The sequence below is a fragment of the Juglans microcarpa x Juglans regia genome, chromosome 4D, assembly GCF_004785595.1.
Source record: "Juglans microcarpa x Juglans regia isolate MS1-56 chromosome 4D, Jm3101_v1.0, whole genome shotgun sequence".
NCBI lineage: Eukaryota > Viridiplantae > Streptophyta > Magnoliopsida > Fagales > Juglandaceae > Juglans > Juglans microcarpa x Juglans regia.
This window is the reverse complement of record NC_054600.1, coordinates 33680131-33702031: the sequence shown is the minus strand read 5'-3', so window position 1 is coordinate 33702031 and position 21901 is coordinate 33680131. Positions and strand designations below refer to the sequence as shown.

Here is a 21901-nt window from a genome sequence, read left to right as displayed (position 1 = left end):
ATAATATAATATTAAGTGATTAGAAATTATTTATTATATTTTATTTATAAACTTATTATATGATATTATATTATATGATGATAAGAGTTAAGATGATGAATAGACTTTTCTAAGTAGTATTATTAAAATATTATTTTTATTTTAAAATTTAAAAAATTTAAATTATTTATTATATTTTGAAAATATATATACATCAGCCTATAGCCATATCATATGCTGTGATAAAAAATAAAAATAAAAAATAATATGAGATATACTGTATTGTATAGGCTGATATATAACAAGCCTCTTATATTTTATACCAAAGTTTCAAAAAATTGTATCGAGGCTAGAATATTTGTATCGGGCCTGGAATTTTTCTTTAATAAATCTCGGGAGAGTTTTAACGGCGAAAGAAAAGACGGTGCATTAGGAACGAGAGGAATGTCCCGTGCGTTACAAAGCAAAGCACATTCCCGGGAATCCCGTGATGCGAAGGATTCCGTGTACCGATTTCGCAAGTTAGCGCAGGATTTGATCCAACGTCTTTAGCTTTCTCTGTTTCTCTTGGCTAAATACCGTATCGAATTGGGTACTGCCTTCAGCAGCATCGTAGACGACTCTTATACCCACTGTTAGGTTGCTCGGATGGTCCCAATCTGATCATGGAAAAACTATTCGAAACGGAAGCCGAAGAAGCATCATCTTCCTCACAAGATCATAAGCGGTGGATCGAGTTTGTAAAATATAAAATCATCTCATTTGTGACTAATAATTACACAACGAAGCTTTAATAACGGGTGTTTTTATAGGGCTCAGGATATGCTCAGGAGAAGATTGATCACAAAGGATGATTTCGCGTGGAAATTACCAAAAACAACGTCCAGTGAGAAAGAGGAGGAACTGGAAGAGGTGGAGGTGTTGAGGTATGTAGGTGGGGTAGACGTGAGCTTCTCAAAGGAGGACCCATCGGTCGCTTGTGGGACACTTGTGGTGTTGAACATTCAAAACCTCCAAGTCGTCTATGAAGATTTCGCAATTGTCACCATTGCTGTCCCTTATGTTCCTGGCTTCCTCGCCTTCAGAGAGGTTTTCCTTCTATCAAAAATCCTTTCGCTATCTCATCGTTCGTTCTTTTCCTGTTCGATGCATTTGACTTTTTTTGTTCTTTTGCTTTTTTAGGCTCCGATTCTTCTAGAACTTCTGCAGCGAATACAGAAAAAAGATGCCAGCCCTTTCTACCCACAGGTAGATTCATGTATCTGCGCTTGAAGTTTTCATTGACCTGGAAAAGAAAAGACGAACATTTTGCTAAATTATTATGGTGATACTTGGGATTTGTAACACTGGTGCATTATCAAATGAACAGTTGTTAATGGTTGATGGAAATGGAATACTTCATCCTCGAGGCAAGTGCTTCGTCACAATTTTGTTTGGAATTTATATTTCTTCCTGAGCATTGTACACTAAACCCGATGAGGCATTATTCTGATTCTCTGAAACCCAGCTTGTGACTGGATGTAGTAGTCGCGGCTTGGCCTCCAGCAATCTTCTGCTGCGAAGGAAACCCTTAGATGGAAGTATTCACTAGTTGGATGAATTGCGGCAGTAGTAATCATAACATTCCTTTTTGGTTTATGTATATTTTCCTTTTCCATCTAAATTTGGTTCTTGTTTTAGTAACAAACTAGAAATGACTAAACGTTTTGCTCATTCCCAACCAGATGATTGCCATTCTGTTTAAAATAAGTTTGAAATATTTAGTTTACCTCCACATAATTTAGAACATCGATTTTATTTATTGCTGTGTGAAAGGAGAATTATGATTGACTTACATCAGCCATTGATTACATAGTTTGTTACCCATCCTTGCTTTAACCAGAGAAAAAATCTAAACCATAAAGTTTCGTGTAGGTTTTGGCTTGGCTTGCCATCTAGGTGTTTTGGCTGACCTCCCTACAATTGGGATTGGAAAGAATGTGAGTTCTGACTGTATTAACGTTAATTTTTCTTGTAGATTCATCTCCATAACTCCCAATATATTCATATTGGGATAAACATGAATTTATTAAATAGACATCTATACATCATTTTGGTTACCCTTGAATTACATATCCTCATTTTGACTTGAAATTTGATCCTGATTACTTGCTCTTTTGGTTAAGCTATGACAATGTTCGTACTTACATATCTCAGCTGCATCATGTGGACGGTCTTACTTATTCGAGAGTGAGACAACTTCTTGAAGCCAAAGAAAACAGTACTAGAGATTTTATTACTTTGACTGGATGCTCTGGCCACACATGGGGAGCGGTAAGAAACTTGAGTATGAACTCTATTTCTTGAAGTGATATTTGAATCTATTGGCATATCATTAATGAATAGAATACTTGATTACATCATTTAGAGTGTATCTTACAAACTGAAGTGAAATGCAAAAGATTGGCTAACTCAGATGAAGCACAATAATACTGCAAACTGTATCTGGCAAGCTAGAGCTTATTGGTTTGTTTGTAGCTATTGCTGGAAGCCTTTAACCATGGGTGAAAACAAAACATGTATCCTACACTTGGTTGCTTTTGCACTATAAACGAAATAGGCATTATCATTAGTGCTTGATGTTTTATCTTGAAACTGCATCCTAGCTGTGGACCATGTAATGTCTAAGTGAATAGGGTGAGCATATATGGGGAGGCAACCAACACCGTCCTATGTGGGATGCACTCTTTATAATCAAGCTCAGGTATAGATGCTCCAGGATCATTTCAGCTCTTGAAAGTTTTCATGGAAGGTTCCTAGAGGGAAATTTTAAATAATTATCTATGCACTGGTTGGCATATGCAACAATCTAAGGCAAACGACTAAACATTGAATCCGTTGTTCCTAAGTTTTGATTTACAGCATTGTAATTCAGGTTCATTCTCTATCTACAGGCAATGAGATCTACACAGGACTCCTTGAAGCCTATATTTATTTCAGTTGGTCACCGTGTATCACTTTATACTGCCATAATAATCGTTAAAATGGCTTGCAAGTATCGTGTGCCAGAGCCTATCCGACAGGTAAGATTTAGAAGGGGCTGAGTGTAAGCAAGCTACCTTTATTCAACAGATTTATGGTTGAGTAAAATTATTTATTTTACATGGGCCCTTTCTATTTAATACCCACTATTGACTTCGAATATGGAGCTAAGTACAAATATTATGACTGTATTATGGAAGCTTTATTCTGTTCACTAATACTCTGGCTTAGGTCTTCAATTTGCATCAAATGTTAAATGCTTTGCATATTAAACTAGTGTCTGACCAAGATAATGTTGGAGGCTTGTCACTTTAAGTTGCATGATGCCTACTCTGGTGGAGAGACATTGTATGATACTACCATGTCAGCAATTCTCTTCTCCAATATTGATTTTTATATGATAGCAAGTATCAAACCAAAGATTTATGGAATTCTCTCAACATATTTTCCACGGTTTATACTAAAAATTTCCGTGCATCGGATTTTAATGTTCAGATCAAGTTGATCCCTTTTCTTTTTTGGGGGAAGTCCTTTTTTTTTCTTTTTTCTTTTTTTGTTATTGGTGAAATTTCGTGGTACCCCAAACTGGAAGTAACACATGGTTGAGAATATCAGCAACAAGAATTCATTTTAATCTAACCCAGTCACAATTTTTCAATTTCTCAACCTACTGAAGATACAAGTGTGTGGACGCGAGCACGTATTTAATCTTCACTGAATATTAAATATCATGTTGGATGGAAATCTGCTGTGATTCCATTTATTACTTACTTTATTGAACAACAGGCCGATATTAGGTCGAGGGAATACCTGCAGAAGCGTCAAAAGGGAGTGTCAGAATGATGCAACTTCATGGATCTGGTTGGTTCACTTATTTATCTCTTCTTCAACAAATATATTTTCAGAAACACAAAGCAGTCGAAGGGATGAGATCTGAGAATATAAGGGAAGTACATAGCTGCTACAAGCAAGCACGTAAAGTTCAATGACATTAGAGAGAATTTGTAGTATTGGCCCCGAGTTGGGGGTTCCAAAGAAGTAATGTTTACTATTTAACCAAACGAATAATTCTCTCTAGGTCTCAACACCTGCCTCGATTGTAGGCATCTCCTTGGCCAATGAAACAATTTCCAAGTTTCAAACGCTTAGTGATAGTGACAGGGAATTGCCTGTTGAGACAACAAACTGGCCATATATGTTTTTTAAGGTACCCCAATTAACCATGAATTACAATCTTTTATTCATACTCTGTGTAGAAATTTGTGGTTATTTCAAAGTTTAATGAATATATGTTAATGTTTAGATCATTTATCGTGCATGAATTTTTCAGAATTTTTTTTTTACAATGGACAAGAGTTTGTTTAAACAAAGAGCTGTTTGAGGTAGTAACTTTTGGCAAAGAATGGTGGCTTCTTAGTGAGTTTTAGGTCAACTCATGTCTCTTGGTTAAGGTTACGAGTTTTCACAAGAAATATTAAGAACCGATTGATGGGTTTTTCGCAGAAGTCAATTGTGCTTGAAGGGTTTTAAATCGTATCGTCAATGTTGCTAGGAAGTTACCCAAAACCTGATAAAATGAAAAGATACGGTCATATTGTCAAAATGTATCAGATCAAAGCACTTTGTAGACAGCGTGTGTGGGGTATAGAAACATCCGTATTTTCCGTTTATCTTGAGCAACCTGATTTGTCAACTCTTGAGGATAAAATGTAAATGGCCTTCTTTAATATGGGGCCTCCAAGTTTAAGTTCCAATTTGAATTCAATGTTATAAGCCTGACGTGTCTTGACTCCGTTTGGATTGAGAAATTATCTCAACTTAACTCAACTCATCTCATCATTAAAATTTTTTCAAATTTTTACACAATATAATAAACAATTTAATTTTTTCAAATCTCAAAATAATAATAATATTAAAAAATAATATTCTGATAATTTTTATCTAAAACCATCTCATCTCATCTCACTAGCCGCTCGCTTCTGCTCCACCTCCGGTCAACGAGGCGGAGCCCCCTGTCCGTCAGATGCGGGGGGCGGGTGGCCCCGCCCGCATCTGACCCCCAACACGGGGGCGGGGGCGGGATAGGGGCAACCCCCGCCCCGTTTATACCCCGTCCCGCCCCGTTATCCCTTATATATATATATAAAATAATAATAACCCAACGTCGTTTCATGCCTGGGTTATTTTTTTTTTTATATACCCATTAGGAAACGACGCCGTTTCCTCAATAGTGAAACGGCGTCGTTTCCATTTTGTTTAGAACCACCCAACACCCCCCCTCCCGCGGGCGCGATCACCCTCCCAGTCACTCACTCACTCTCTCTCTCTCTCTAAATACCCTAAATTAATTTAGGGGTTTCATTTCGGATTGGAATCCAAAATATAATTTAATTAGGTAAATTGATGAGAAATATTTGTAACAATATAACTTACAAATATAGTACGCAAGTGCTGCACACTTTTTTTTAAAAAAAAAATTGAGTAAATATAGGATTCAATCATTCACATGAAAATTTTAATTTTTTAGTGATACTTAGCCCTAAGGAATTCAAGAACAAATGTAATTGGGGTTTAAATTGTGAAATCTAAGGAATTCATTAGTAATTTATTAGACGTAGATGTGTGAGATATTGATATTCAGCCTAACGAGTTTAGTAAAATTCATTAGCTCGTATGCTCTTCTTTTGGCAGCATTATTATTTTTAATAATAGACAAAATCTAGGCTGAAATTTCATTTTTATATTTGGGTTCCAATCCGACTACATGTATAACCCATTTTAATTGGGTATTTCATTTTTTTTTTTTTTATATCTTTGATGTTTGATCATTAACGTTTCATCTTCCAACTTCTAAATTTTCAATATATAAGTTAATGCTTGGTTGTAATTGTTTGGCACATTGATATGTTTGCTTTAATTTCAGATTTATTGTTTGGTTGAGTTAATGGATATGCCAGCAGATTCTAATGCGAGCTCTCCTTTCGATGCCCAGGGTACCCCTACCCCTACCTTTACACCTACATCTACTCATACCCCTACCCTTACTCCTGCACCTACTCCTAGCTCAACACCTATCCTTACGGTACCTTGCCCCGCCCCTAAGCCTAACAAGAAACCTGCTTCTATAGTTTAGGCTCATTTCACCAAACTAGAGGGTGGTGACCCCAATAACCCCCAAGCCAAGTGTAACCATTGTAGAAAAATCTATAGATGCCATTATAGGAAATATGACACCTCACAATTAAAGGTGCACTTAGAAGACTAATGTAAAAAAAGTTCAATATTAAGATCATTACAAGAGAAAAGTCAATTTAGGCTAGAAATTGGACTTTAAAAAATGGCAGATGGGACTAGTGGGGGTGCAACTTTGAGGGGGTATACTAAGTATGATCCCGATGAGTCTAAAAGACACTTAGCTCGTATGGTCATCGTGGACGAGCTACATTTTCAAGTTGTTGATGGGAAAGGGTTCCAAACATTTGCTTGCTACTTTGAACCAATGTTTAATATTCCTTCTCGCCACACGGTACAGATGTAAAAAAATATTTTTGTTCAGAAAAGAGAAGTTGAGAGGTGAATTGGCCGGACAATTTGTTTGCTTTACCACTGATACTTGGACATCAGTCCAAAATTTTAATTATATGTCTTTAACTGTGCATTTTGTTGATTGTAATTGGATATTGCATAAGAAAATTATCAAATTTTGTCAAATCACCGATCATAAGGGTGAGACAATTAGGAAGGCCTTAGAGGCCGCAATAAAAGAGTGGGGGTTGACCCGAGTACTTACAGTCACAGTTGATAATGCCTCATCTAATGATGTTGCATTGGGACATTTGAAGACCTATCTTAGAGAGGCAAATAAGACAATTTTGGGTGGTGAGTGTCTGCATGTGAGATGTGAGACACATATTCTGAATCTTATTGTTACTGATGGTTTGAGGGATCTTCATGACTCAATCTCTCGAGTCAGGACTCCTGTGAGATGGGTGGGATCTTCTCCTTCGAGGTTGGAGAAATTCAAGATTGCTTCAAGATCTGCGGGCCTAACATCCAAAAAGGGTCTTTGTACTGATATGCCTATATGATGGAACTCAACATTTTTTATGTTGGAGGCGGCCCAAGAATATAGGCGGGCATTTGCAATATTGGGTGATGAAGACATCCAATATATTAAATATTTTGATGATCACGGGAGGTTGGGGAAACCCGTAGATGATGATTGGGAGATTGTATCTATTTTTGTAGACTTTTTGAGACTTTTTTATGAAGTCACCACGATAATATCTGGAACTTTGTACCCTACATCCCATCAATTCTGTCAGCAAATATGTAAGGTAAAAGAAGAATTAGATGACATGGTCGCGGGTGGTCACTTTAGGCTGCGGGAGATGGCATTGGTTATGAGGTCAAAGTACAACAAGTATTTGGGAGATTTTACTAGGGCTAATATTTTGTTATATGTAACTGTCGTACTTGACCCGATGTTTAAGGTGGATGACATGGTATTTGAATTAGGCCTTGCGTACGGGCAAGCATGGGCGGAGCTTAATGCAGCAAGGGTTTGGGAAACCCTTTGTAGATTATTTGATGAGTTTACCATCCTGCAAGGTGGTAATATTGCGGCACCTACACCTACCTCCACACCGGTTCAAGAAATCGATACTGGGAAAAGACGTAGATTGGACTAGGGTAGAGGTTTGAGTAGACCCCTTAATGCGGAGTTATGTAGAGGCTCAGTTAGAGATAGATAGATACTTAGTAGCGGAGGTAATATCATTTTCACGAGAGTTCGATATATTAAGTTGGTGGAAGGTGAATGTCGTTAAGTATCCCATCCTTGGAGAGATAGCCCGCAGTCTTTTGGCCATCCCTGTTAGCATCGTAGCCTCGGAGTCAGCCTTTAGCACCGAATGGCGTGTATTGAATTCATTTCGGAGTTCATTAGCTCCTACCACTGTGGAGGCTTTGATTTGCATGCAGAATTGGATCAAGGGAACTCTAATTCATGTTCCGGATGTTCTTGAGTATGAGGAGGCCGACATCGAGGAGGAGGGTGGTGATAAGCTTGAATCTGGTATTTATTTTAATTTCATTTTCTAATTTCTTATTAATTTATTTATTTTCATTTAATTGGTATTCATTAATTTAATTTCAAATTTTATTGTTATAGTAATACATAAGATGACGTCTACGGCTACCTCCGATGCAGTATGACTTTGTATTGGACCCACAATTGCCATGGTTTTGCACAAATTGTCCTTTATTTTTTATTTTTTATTTATAATTTTATATAATATTTTAGTATCTAATTATTTTGCTTGTTTTTATTTTAGCTTTCATATTCTCAATATACAATTATACATATGCCCAATCCTAATGACCGATTTATGCTCATCTGCCTCATCTTCATGACTTCATCTCAAATTCCAATTTCCAATGCCCAATCCCAATCTCATCTCAAAAGGTACTTTTAATATTTAATATTTTAATTTTTGTTTCATTTTATAACTTTATAATTCTAATTTATTTTATTTTTAACTTATTAATATTTCAGCCTTTAAGGTTTTATAACTAATTAACGTTTATGATCTTGATTTTCAGTCTCACAACAGTTGACACAACTCACCACTCAGTGAATTCACCCCTACATAGCGCTACGCTGCCATCCCAAATTGATCAAATTTTCAAGTTATGAGTTATAATTGTTAATTTACAATTAAGTGTAATGTTGCTACAATTTATAATATTTAATATTTTTAGAGGAGTTTATAATAGTTTAAGTTTATTAGTTCTCTTAGAGTCTTAATTTGTATAATTGTAAATTGTAGTTTGTAATAACTTAGTAGTTAATAGTTAAAATTTAGTATACAGTTCTATCTATATATATATATGTGTGTGTGTATATATATATATATATATATATATCCAACTTGGGTTGGCACAAACCTTAGTGGTTTAATATCTCTCAACCGCTAACTGTAAGATATGAATCTCAAACATCTCGGATAACGTTTCAATATATACAAATAAAACAAATTGAAGCCAGTAGTGTGCTACATATCCGCAAAATCACATAGTTGTAGAGACAAACAAGAACAGAAACAGCAAAAAACTGACAGACTTTTGAAGTGACCCAACGCTAGTCCCCACTACCACAGGCGTATCAATCATGATCCTAAATTTGCAATCACCAGATGATGGTGATGGATCTGTGCGTGTGACAACCGAAAGGTTTGGAAACTTGCAGGCGGTCTCAAGCTGATTCTGCATCTGATAGTAACTGTTAAATGCATAAGAGATGTTTCCCAGAGCATCCAAATTTCCACATGAAGTTCCATATCCAAGACTAGTGCAATCAGCATTTTCACAAGCGTAAGTGACACTAGGCCCAACTTGCGGGTCATCAAGACTAGCAGAGGATGACAGGACACACCATTGCCGGGCCAGATATTTTACATTACTTGCTGCTACCAATCCGTTCGAGTTGGCCGTAAGATTAAGCTGGTATTTGGGTTTTCCATCGAAGAAAAACAGCCCCCAATGGCGTTCAAAATTTCCTGGCTGAGTGCTTTTGCCATCTTCATCTATGAGGCCGAATATGTATGCATCTACGGGGCCGGATCTCATCGGAGTTCCCTGCCCAGATAAATAACGAGACATGAAGCCTTGGTTGAACCTCTGAGCATTCTGTATGTTTGCATTTTGATCTCCATCAGTAGGCCATCCAATTTCTCCAACTATTATGGACATGTTTCCAAAGCCATTTTTCTGTAAGGTCCATACCAGGGTATCATAATTGGCACTGAACATGTCTTGATAGATTTTTTCGTTATCATTTATGGGAGATGAATAGCCGTTGAAGAAAGCATAGTCAAAAGGGAAATCGGTATGGCCATAGAGGCTGATAAAGGGGTATATGTTGACAGTAAAAGGAGATCCATTGTCGTTCAAGAACTTAATGATTTGCACCATGTTATCACGGATGTTTGCACGAAGGTCACCTTGAGAAGGGATATTTGTTGGACTCTCGTATACATCAGCATTTAGGGGCACAGTGACTTTAACCTGACTGCTCAAACCAGCTTTTACAAGGGCTGCCTGGATATTTTGAAGGGCCGGAAGAGTTAATCCTTCAAAGCTTCCATTGTAGGTTGACAAGAATGGCTCATTCCCAACTGCAACGTACCTTGCAGAGAAAATATGAAGAAGTAAATTCAACAGAAAAATATAGACCGCACACAAAATGAAACGAAACAAGACAAGCCGATAGAAGAACGAAGATAACAAGAAATGGGTTGCCTTTGCCTCTGACTTCTCTTGATGCTTTTACAGTTTTGTAGAGGTAATTTACGAAACTACACTGTTTGCAAATTCTATTCTTATAAGAGTGCATTTCCCCAAAGTTTTATACCGACTTTCATAAAAGTTATCCGGCGCCTCTATCAGATGGGCATATATACATTATCACAACATTAGGCAAAATAGCTGAATAATGTTATGTAAAATCAGGCATATATAATCACGACTTCACAATGACTTGAGGAGGAGAGAATTTACTCTATCATGACAACAATTTTAAAACCAAGTGATAGAAATCTTGCAGTAAGGATGCTTATGTGGTTGGCATTTGGAAGCACACTCAAAATCATTTGGATGTATGTCACATCTGCGAATATAAATCCAAAATTTTCAGCAACAAACCAAAAATGAGAGCCATTTATTCATGTTGGGGTAAGAAAATGTAGGTAATCCTCATCACAAGCAATTTGTTCACCAATTGACAAAGGAAAACAAAAAGAAGGTGGCCACTGACAAGTAATTAGGATCAAAACCCTGTAACCTATCAAAATGTAGCCACCCATTAGTGTCAGGTCACATAGTTCTTTTTGTTCGGTGTAAAGGTCCTACAAAATGCTGTTGAGACGCAAAATAAAGGTACATAAATCTTCTTTAAACAGTAAAGTGGCATTCTTTTTGTTTAGATGAAATACCTACGGATGGTGGTTTGTTAAATTTAAGGTCAAAACTACTTCAACCAAAAAAAAAAAAAAAAAAAAGTACTAGCCAAGGGGAAATTGGAGTTAAAAGGAACCAAAGCACACAAGCATCCGGTGTGAATAAAATGAGATTTTATGAACTTAGGCAGAAAGCAGTTGGTCAACCCAGTCAGCCCCTGCATTGCCTGCTTGTGCCTAAGTCTGAATAATTCTACTCATCATCTTAATTTTTATCATCTCATAATGTGATATTAAATGATTGAATATTATTTATTATATTTTATTTATGAACTTATCATTTAATATCACATCATGAGATAATGAAAAAATGAATGATAAATAGATTTTTTCTTGTTAGAAGTGAGGATGAATGCACTCCACGCTTTACGGGAATCTTAAGAGCACATGGGCTTACTAGCAGGAGCCAATAGCTCTACAAAATTGTGTGCTCAGCTGTTTGTTTCATTGTTTGGTTCAGGAAAAAGCAGGACACAGAAACAGACGCGTACAAGATGTTTTCTGTTATTCCCATGTGTTTATGGATGAAAAGTTTCGATAATGACATTCTAACTACTAGGGGCGGAGCTATTAAGAGACTTAGAATTTTCAAAATGTGATGAAAATTAAGTTTTAAAAGATGTTTTTATAAAGAAAATTATATAAAAGTTAGTATTTGATCCTCTAAAATTATTTTTTTTAACTTTGGCCCCCAAACCTACGCCTCTGCTTACTACTTACTATTATCGCTTTACTACTCTTTTTTTTATTATTATTATTATTATTTTTATTTAATGATTAAAAAAGTGATTACTAATGAAATTATATATTTTTTGAATGATTAAAGATACTAAAAAAAATTAAAAAGAAAATAATAAATAATAAATAAAAATTTTAAAATAAGAGTGGTAAATGGGTCGCATCATTAGCCTAAAAGTTTTAGCAATCTGACCACGGTACGTGGACTTTTGTAGATCTGCAATATCTTTTGTGTTCGCGAATTACAATTTCTTCTGCAACACGAATTCTGGATTATTAAAACACTTTTCAAGCATTTTGTCGCCCCCCAGTAAAAGATTATGCAAATAGTAGAAATAGTATTACAGCCATCAGACCCAGTTCTGCATTCCACAAGGGAAATGATCAGAATCCATTATTAAGTAAGAGAACAATAAAGAACTGCAACTTCGTCAAGTGTGCACATAGCTGCAGTTTAGATTCCAAGTTATTATTTTTGGATATCTATGGCAGAAGTTTAAAACGGTAGCGTTACAATAAGAAAAGTGGGAAAGGATTCACCTGATGTCTACGTTGGAAGAGACATGTGCCGACACATTCTTGGCAACCCATTTCTCAGCTGATTGCACACTATTAGCCAAAGTAGAAAGCATGTCGTTTGGAATACCCACCATCACCTGAATCCCTGAATTTCTCAGGGCATTCAAAATTGTGGAATCGGCATCGAAGAGCTTAACCTTCTGAAAACCATTTTCCTTGAGCATCTTCACTACGGTTGCAGCTGGCAGAGGGTGCTGTACCTGGGTTCCCCAATTAACTCCAATTCCACTTGCTGAATCCATCAAAAGCACAGCAAGTAACAAGAAAACGGCAGCAGCGAAATCCACGCCTTTCAACCACCCCATAATCCCTTCGCGGATATACTCTCTAGATAATGCTTGAATGCCGTCAAAACAACTCAAGGATAAATGGGTCTAATCTAATGAATAGATACTGAATTTAAAGAATGGGGTCAGTTTTTTTTTTTTAATCAGTTAAAGCATGGGGTCAGCTTTAATGCGTGGATTTGAGAACAAAGCTTGGTTTTATCTAACAACTAGTCAGAGAGGTAGAGAGCTGGGAAATAAGGCAGAAAGATGCCAAAGCAGAATTAAAAATTATGTCGAAAAGGGTTTATATTCATCTTTCGACCAAGTAGCTAGAGAGTGATCAATACGGAAATCAAGAAACAGAAACCTAGAAAGAAAAAGTTCAATAAAGCAAAATGAGGAACTTGGGAAAAGTTGCGAAGGAAACAAAATAAAGTCATATACTAACTAAAGCAAGCCTTCATAATCAGAGCCAGTCAAAAAGTAAAAAGCGGCAGAGCCCAGATATGAGATAGAGCAACACTACATCCACCTCAGAAGTCAGAAATCAGAAGCGAAACAATTAAAGTCCAGTTTAATTCGCAATCAATCTCAATTTATTTTAATTTATTTTATTATTATTTATTATTATTTATTAATTTTAATTTATAAATCTTATTACTATTTATAAACTATCTCACTACTATTCACAACTTATTTTAACTTATTTTCAAATCTAAACAATAAAAAATGGTATTACAATCACAAAAAATTTGTTCCGAAAGATGTCCTCGAGCAGCAAATTTCATTTTTTTTCTTTTATTTTTTTCATATATTTTTTTAATCATTATAAACATTTTTTTAAAAAATAAAAAATTCATAATATAATTAAAAAATATTTTCTTAATTACTAAATTAAAAAAAATTCAAGAGAAATATTCAGGACCATTTTCGAGATCCCAAACATTTCTGAACAATTAATACTATTCTGAAAAGAAAAGCAAGAGAGTTGCTATTCCTCAATAATAAGAATAATTCTAGCCGAAATGATTTGCGCAAATTTTATGTAAATTATTGTTAAAAAGTGGGATGATGAGATCGATGATGAGATCTTACTCTTTTTTTTTTTTTTTTAATTCTATTTATCATCTTCGTACATTAAATATCACATCTGTTTTTAATTTTTTTTATATAATAAATATATAGTATATGGATAATAAATAAAACAAGTCAATTAATTTAACAAGAAAAAAAATTCTAAACATAAGCTTCACACTTTGCACACCACTTAAAAATATACAATTTTATTTTTTTACTATCATATTTCTTAACATGTGAAATATAAAATAAGATGATAAAAAAATAAAATCACATATTTTAAGTGGTGTGTAAAAGTATGAGAATTATATATAATATGTTCCTTATAATAATAAAATAAAATAAAATAAAATAAAAAATAATAAAAATAATTTTAAAATATATAAAATATGTGAGTGAAATTTGTTCCCTTCAATAATAACCCTAGTAGCTCTTAACTGGAACAGGTGGTGACTGAGTACGACCAATGGACTTGGGGGGGGGGGGGGTGGAAAGCAGTTTATGCATAGTATTAGCTTAGCTCATAAATAAACATACTCCACTACCAAACCATGCCGAAATATCATGGCTGTCCTTCCTTCGGTCTGTCCCATGGCCATGAGTACATTGAGTAATGGCTATCGATTTGATCGAACAACCGCAAAAAACTCTTGACCAAAATCAATTCACCAAATCTGCCACGGGAATGATAAAATCATTTTGTTTCCACTTTTATCTTAAAAAGGGCAAAAGAATAACCCTTCGAGTTCAAACAAATTTACCACCGACTTTATTCTCAATCTTATTAGTAAAATATGTGCGCTACACGTCAGCACTTTCGATTCCATTTCCTTATTAACAATGATAGGCCTCTTCTTGTTTTTGTTTTCAATTCTGTTTGTCCAAACCTATGATCATTTTGATATCATAGTTGCCGTGTACTTTTAAGTTTGTTGATTGATTGTTAGTTTTCTCCCATATACAGTGCGTGTTGACGTAGATAAGGTACCTCCGAGTTCCATCACAAGGGAGCTCTTCCTTGGGCCATTCATGGGCCACCGTCACATGCTACCCAGACTAGCTTCGGTTCCAAAAATAATCCCCTTAACTTCCAAATATTATAAAATAATTGATTTTTTTTTTTTAAAAATAGATCAAATTAAAATTCTGACCAAGGGTTATCTAAACCCTGGGATATATTCATAACGTGTAATAATTTTCTATTCTCCTTTTGTCTAATTTTTTTTCATAATTACTCTCAACTCATCTCATCTAATTATTATAATTTTTTTAAATTCTTTTACAAAATAAAATAAATAATTTAATTTTTTTAAATCTCGAAACAAAATAATATTAAAACTAAATATTCTAATAATATTTTATTTAATTTTTAATTTTAATCTCAATTCAACTCATTTCATATGCGAAAACAAACGAGAAAGTCTCATTGAAGCTTTTTCTCATTCAGTTATTCTCATTTTTGTATGCACGAGTTTCCCTTTTATATTTTTCTTTTACTTTCATTTGTTTTCTATCTTCTTCACTTACAAAATTTAGAAGATAAACGTTGAATATATGAAGAGTGATCTTTCATTATTGTAAATACGATTCATGTATCATTGAGTTGATAAATATTGATAATATTTGTTTGTACTTGAAATATATTTATAATATTACTTGTTTGATTTATACATCAAAACGTACAATATTAAAAAATTTAATTAATTATAATAACAGTTCGAGCCTTCAAATATAAGTTTCTTGGTCTATTTAGCTCATGGCCACTTCCTATATTTGGTTGTTTATTTCAAATTAAGAAGTCCTACACTCCTACAATAGTCATAAAAATATTTTACAAAAATAAATTTATAAACTGACATAATTTGATATGATACGTTAGATATTGAGATTACTTTTACGAGACTTTTTGTGATCAGAGCATTTTTCATCTAAATTTATCCTTAGTGTTTCTTTTGGTAGGAGGTGCAACGTTAATTGGAGTGGTTATTGCTGGCACGAATCTAGCTTTGCAAGGAAAGATTTTATGATATCCAAAATACGCTGGAACTGGCAGCCACCATTTATCCATACAATGCTGAATTTTATCTACTAAATTCACTTTGGTAACCGAAATTTCGATCCATACAAATTGAAAAATGCTGAATTTAGTATATAACATTAAGTGATAAAAAATTAGTAGATAACATTAACGTGTTAAAAGATAGTGCATATCTACTTCTGAAATCGCACTGAGAGATTTATGTGTCGTTTGGATAGTAAGTTGTGATGAGATGAGTTGAGATAAAAATTAAAAATTGAATAAAATATCGTTACAATATTATTTTTTAATATTATTATTGTTTTAAAATTTGAAAAAATTGAATTGTTTATTATATTTTGTGTGTGGATTTAAAAAAATTTTAATAATAAAATGAGATAAGATAAAATACTTTTACTGTTCAAATGGCCCTTTAATACAAATTGCAGTTATGCAATACTCTTAATGACCAAGTTACCATTTTACTTGACTACAACTAACCTTGATTAGTAGATACATGAATTGACTACGTGAAAGCAAATGGGAACCAAATTGTGATTGAACATTAACTATAGCCCTCGGCCAACGGTGTTCATCTTCTATGCCAGCTCGATTGATCCCACCCAAGACCTTATATGCCTCCGAGTGCACCGCATCAAATCTTCACGCCTGCCTCCAACGTGCAACTTGCCAATGATTTGAAAAATTGATAACACCAATAAAAAATTTAGAAAGGCAACGCGATATCCAGCAATTGATTTTTCACGAAATTTGAAAATTAGCCTCTGCGTTGTTTTCTGCTTCAACTTTGATAACCTCACTAAGATGATCTATAAGAGCCGATATTCCATTTCTACAACCAATGGCGTCAACTATTTACAACATTTTGCAGGAATGAAATAAGAGAACATCAACTCATAAAGAATAAAGAAAATAAATACAAAAACTTTATATAAAAAATTAAACACTGCTATGTTGTTTCAATGAAATTTTTCCACACATTCCATTGATGATCAGTACACAATATATACAGGAATACAAATCTATTTAAGGTAATTATACTAGTGTCGTGGCTGTAATGTTCCTATATTTACACACTACAGATATGGAAAGGTTTGTGACAGCCATGATTGTAGCCTTAACTTAATCTCACTTGGCTTTGGCTTGATTTGTGCAATCTTACTTAATAGGCCTCTTCTTGTTTTTGTTTTCAATTCTGTTTGTCCAAACCTATGATCATTTTGGTATCATAGTTGTCGTGTACTTAATACGCCTCCGCAAAATTGTGCTTCCCTTGGTAAAGCCAATCTTGTGCCTAAGAATTTTTGTCCGTTGTGGTGGCAAGGGCTTTGTGAGCAGGTCAGCAAGTTGATCTTAAGTGTGAACATAGCGAACATGAAGAGTCCCACGTTGAACCAAGTCACGTACAAAATGAAGATCAATCTGAATATGTTTCATCCTTAAGTGTTGATCGGGATTGAAACTGAGATGCGTGGCTCCAAGATTATCACACAAGAGAGATGGTGGGGACTTAAGTGGGAACTCAAGTTCATGAAGAAGATTAAGTAACCACATAGTTTCAGTGGCTCCATTGTCAAGGGCTCTATATTCAATCTCTGTAGATGAGCATACAATTGCTTGTTGTTTTTTAAAGTTCCAGGATATTGGATTTGAGCCAAGGAAGCTGATATAGGCCGAAGTAGAGGTGTAATCATAAACATTTCCAGCCCAGTTTGCATCAAAGTAGGTAGTTAGAATCGAGTCTGCAATCTTTTAGAGGTAGATACCACGAAAGATGGTTTGCTTCAAGTAACGAAGAAGACACTTCACAGCTGTCCAGTGTGTGACTGTTGGTTTGTGCATAAATTGGGACAGCTTGTTGACTGCAAATGATATCTCTGGGCAAGTCAGAGAGAGATACTGAAGAGCTCCAAGTACACGTCTAAATTTTGTGTTGTCCAACCAGTTTAAGTGGTGTACTGGTGGATAAGGGAGTAAAGACATATTTGGCACCCACCGTGTTTGTTCTGGACAACAAGTCACAACATACTTGTGATGTGACAAAAATAATCCTGCACCAATAGGAATAACTTCCACTCCCATAATTAAACACTGCTATGTTATTTCAATGAAATTTTTCCACACATTCCATTGATGATCAATACAAAATATATACAAGAATACAAATCTATTTAAGGTAATTACACTTGTTGTGACTGTAATGTTCTTATATTTACACACTGCATATATGGAAAGGTTTGTGATAGCCATGATTGTAGCCTAAACTTAATCTCATTTTTGGCTTGATTTGTGCAATCTTCCTTAATACTTTACTCTTTATGATTTCAAAATATAAAAATATGGATAGGTATCGAAATTTTTACACAATCTTTACTTGCGAAATCAACATAAAGAGTAAAATCAACACAAATCTTTACTTTTTATGATTTCGAAATCTTCACACAAACTTCCACAAAAACTTCTACAAGTTTAGAAATCATCTCTGCAAAATCTTTATGATTTCAATTTTGAGTTACGATTTTGTCAAATTAGATGAAATCAGAGAAAATCAACCCATAAAAGGCAAAGAAAAACTTCAAAAAAGTAGAGAACAAGTTGCTTTGAACTCACCCTAGATTCGACGTTGAAGAGATGCAACGATGATGAGCTTCTGCCAAGAGAGAGATGAGAGCTTTTGTCGAGGAGGTGTCTATTGGTTCTGTCGAGAGAATGACAGTTTGACTTTTAAGTGTGATGAGAGAGAATAATAATAAAAAAAATGCTACTTTGGTCACTCAATTTGTCCGTTCATGTTGACACATCGTACATTTTATTTATTTTTTTACTTAATAGTTAAGGAAATTATTATTAGTGTATTGATTTAAAAAAAATTTTTAAAATGATAAAAAAAAATCTGAATAAAAGAATTGAAAAAAATAAAAAAAAATATTTTTAGCCTAGCAGTAAGCTTGAACGGTACACTTTAAGCGGCAAAGTAGTACCGCTCTAATAATAATATAAAGGAATCAATTAGAGGGAAGTAATCATACCAATACTAAATATGGAGATTTACAGATTATAGTTTTAGAATAATTCTATTTATCATCCTATACACCACACATCATATTTATTGTAATTTTTTTTCTTATAATAAATACGTGGTATATGGATAATAAGTAGAACAATTCAATTAATTTAACAATAATAAAATAAAATAAAAATAATTTTAAAATATATAAAATGTGTGGTATGGAATGATGAAAAACATTCCTCGTATAATTTCGGGTCATCATATTTTAAGAAATTTTTTAAGTCTATTATTTAAATACAAAGTGATGCAAAATGCAACATCAACTAATTTGAATTGAAAATGATATAATTCAAGACGAATTATAATAATATTTATTTAACAAATAAGGTAGGTTAACGTTAAAGAAGGAAATCGAGTAAAAAAATAAAGAAACATGATTATATAATTCCCCGCATGGTACGTACGTACAAAGCTCTACTTTGGACTTGCCTAATGATACATCGGCTATTCCAAAAACTAGGTTAATATATCATATGGTCTAAACAATGCAGTTCATTACTTCATTGGAATGTCAGAGAGGAAAGAACAAACCAGAAAGAGCCAAAATGGCCGGAAACAAATTTTGATAACCTAATTATAGTCGGAATTAAATGAAAAATTGTAAGGACTTGGTGATTTTAATTAAGATGAATACTATGCATAAATTACTATTCATTTCTACACCTAACACCTATAACTTTTTTATAAAATGTGGACATGTTTTTTATTAAGTGTGATAATATTTTTTATAAGGTATGGGATGTGAGGTGGTGAATAATAACTAATAAAAATATTTTAATTAATTGATTGGAGGCTTGCAGGGCATAGAATTAGAGATAGAAAATCTAAAAGTACCAACTAATTAACCGTTGATAAAATTAGGGAAAAAAATCTCTTGATTATAAGTCATGACAAGAAACTACAGCTCAAATACAGCTAGCAAACGTTACGTTGGACTGACAGCCAAGTGGCATCCCATTTTAGGTAAAAATATCAACAAGATTCTGTATCCATACACTTACCAGTGCCCTAAATTCGAACCCTTAATTTATGCCGACAAAATGCCCATATCCTTAACCTTGCATCCTTTTATTTATAACCAACAAAACCTCGTTAATTTGAGCCCATAGAGAGTCGAGTCCTTGAGAGAGGACGCAGAGGTAATGTTGTTATCTCCTTCATTTTACTATCTCTCTCCTCTTCTCTAATCTCTTGAACGGTAGGTTTATCTTCTTATTTTTTTCCCTTTCTTTGAATCTTTGTTTCAGCATTCAAACTTTCCCACATGTTTTGTTCATTCTGCATATTGCAAACGACTTATGAATGGTTTTTTTGAATCGTAAACTTGAATCTCTGCATCCCACTTTCGTTTTCATGCATATGTCCTGTTATTAATGTCTGCGACCGATGACCCATTGCGCAGGGGATTCAGCATCCCATTATACATTTGTCATCTTTGAGCATGGCGGTCACTGCAACAAAGATGGCTCTACTTGTGGGCGCACTTGGTTTCATCTCCTTCGTGTTCGGAATCTTTGCCGAAACTAAGAAGGTATATATAATATATTCATATGATCTTTCTTATAAATTCAATATAATTGCCGAAACAACCATCACATATGCTTTTTGATATGTGTATTTAATTTTCCCTTTTATAGCCTGCGAGTGGAACTCCGATTCCCGGAAAAGGTGTGGTGATTTGCAAGTACCCTTCCAGCCCGACAGTTGTTTTCGGTTATCTTTCAACGGCGTTTCTCGTAGCTTCGACGGTGGTTGGATATTTGTCCCTCTTTTATCCTTACAAAGGAAGATCTGTTCCGCAATCCGCGCTGTTCAAAAACTCTACCTTCACTGTCTTCTTTAACATTTCTCTGTAAGTCCAACGACCCTTCTCTAAAGTAAGTTTTGTTTCACCATTAATGTATCATCCAGATCCAGGGTGGGTGGTGAACAATGATTTATAAGCGGAGAAAAATAATTTTCTATAAATTGGGGGTTAATTAAGCGAAATTTGTGGGCTCGCGACAGGTTCACGGCGGGACTAGGGGTAGCTTTCCTGTTATGGCCAACAATAGCGGAGCAACTTATCCTGTCACGCAACGTGCATCACAATCTCGAGACCGACTGCCCCACAGCCAAAACAGGTCTGCTGGGAGGTGGAGCTTTTGTGTCCCTGGATTCGTCTCTCTTCTGGTTGGTTGCGCTGATGTTAGCTATTAATGCCCGGGAGGACTATCTAGATGACACGCAGCAGGAACCCATCAATGGCGCGATGGAAATGGCCGAGACACCACAACGAGCTTATATTTGACTATCCAATATTGTTGGTCTTGACTAATGCTAGCTTGATAAAAACGAAGGCTGTCGGACGTTTGTGGTTAGATTGATTGTACAAGGATTAATTGTTCTGTGTAGAGGAAGTTGGTGGATTTGTAGTAACTGTCACTGTTAATAACGTACGTCTCTCTTTGGCATTTTGCTCATCTCCTCTGTTTTTCCGGATAATTAGTTCAGTTGCTCATCTATCTTTTCTTTTTTGTGTTTATTTTCCTCCAAACGAAAAAACAACTTGATGGTATAAATATGTAACATACGAGAGGGATATTTGGAATGACAGTGATTTATTGGATGAAAAATGATAAATATACGTTACTTTTCACAATGCATTATACAATCACGTTTTAAAATAAATAATAGTTTAGTAAAATATTCTATATAAATAATATTACTTTATAAAAATATTCTCACTTAAATTATATTATAACATGCAGGGGCGGACCTCACTACTTAAAATATATTATAAAATGGTTTGTCAAAGATATCCTAATATAAAGATAATTTCTCTCTCTAAATATTTTCAAAAATCTTATTTAATACTTAGTTGCTTGGTTTCTTTTAGTTTGTTAATAATTTTTTCATAATTACACCTATTTTTTGTTATTAATAAAATCTCACATTCTCATTTTTTTTTTTACATCTCATAAGAGGTAATAAAATATCTTAGTCTCTTTTTATAAGCTATTTAGTAAATTTACAATTACGTTTTTCCTATTTATTTATATTTTTTTTTAAGTCTTCTACTAGCTAGTTTGTTTGGATTATTTTTATTAGTAAGTACATATATATTACCATC

At 34.4% G+C, this 21901-nt stretch overlaps 3 protein-coding genes and 1 long non-coding RNA gene across 13 annotated transcripts; 2 read left to right on the top strand and 2 right to left on the bottom strand.

Moving 5' to 3' along the window:
* The first annotated feature begins 330 nt into the window (after positions 1–330).
* On the top strand, positions 331–4307 carry LOC121261274 (endonuclease V). 9 transcript variants are annotated; one of them, XR_005939865.1, is made up of 8 exons: positions 331–715; positions 792–1068; positions 1162–1227; positions 1349–1388; positions 1894–1958; positions 2176–2292; positions 2497–2722; positions 2913–3046. XR_005939865.1 is itself a non-coding variant. In XM_041163560.1 (8 exons), the coding sequence occupies exons 1-8, from the start codon at positions 645–647 to the stop codon at positions 3987–3989; spliced, it is 954 nt and encodes a 317-aa protein (XP_041019494.1). In that variant the 5' UTR covers positions 333–644; the 3' UTR covers positions 3990–4307. The 9 variants fall into 9 exon arrangements, 8 of the variants coding, with proteins under 8 accessions (XP_041019494.1, XP_041019498.1, XP_041019495.1 ...); XM_041163560.1 differs by lacking the exon at positions 2497–2722 and adding an exon at positions 3798–4307 and having other exon boundaries at positions 333–719; positions 799–1068; positions 2913–3041; XM_041163564.1 differs by lacking the exon at positions 2497–2722 and adding an exon at positions 3798–4307 and having other exon boundaries at positions 334–706; positions 799–1068; positions 2913–3041.
* A 4682-nt stretch (positions 4308–8989) lies between these two features.
* LOC121261273 (glucan endo-1,3-beta-glucosidase 5-like) lies at positions 8990–13139 on the bottom strand. The gene is made up of 2 exons (XM_041163557.1): positions 12297–13139; positions 8990–10189 (listed from the first exon to the last, which is right to left on the bottom strand). Exons 1-2 carry the CDS (start codon positions 12638–12640, stop codon positions 9073–9075), a joined length of 1461 nt encoding a protein of 486 aa, XP_041019491.1. The 5' UTR covers positions 12641–13139; the 3' UTR covers positions 8990–9072.
* Positions 13140–16097: 2958 nt separating this feature from the next.
* On the bottom strand, positions 16098–18365 carry LOC121261272. Its single transcript, XR_005939864.1, has 2 exons — positions 18330–18365; positions 16098–16570 (listed from the first exon to the last, which is right to left on the bottom strand). It is a non-coding gene; the product is annotated as an uncharacterized LOC121261272 (long non-coding RNA).
* A 1436-nt stretch (positions 18366–19801) lies between these two features.
* LOC121261271 lies at positions 19802–21251 on the top strand. Of its 2 annotated transcripts, none has more exons than XM_041163555.1 (4): positions 19802–19928; positions 20192–20320; positions 20427–20641; positions 20797–21251. In XM_041163555.1, the coding sequence occupies exons 2-4, from the start codon at positions 20231–20233 to the stop codon at positions 21077–21079; spliced, it is 588 nt and encodes a 195-aa protein (XP_041019489.1). In that variant the 5' UTR covers positions 19802–19928; positions 20192–20230; the 3' UTR covers positions 21080–21251. The 2 variants fall into 2 exon arrangements, with proteins under 2 accessions (XP_041019489.1, XP_041019490.1); XM_041163556.1 differs by having other exon boundaries at positions 19837–19987.
* The last annotated feature ends 650 nt before the right edge of the window (positions 21252–21901 follow it).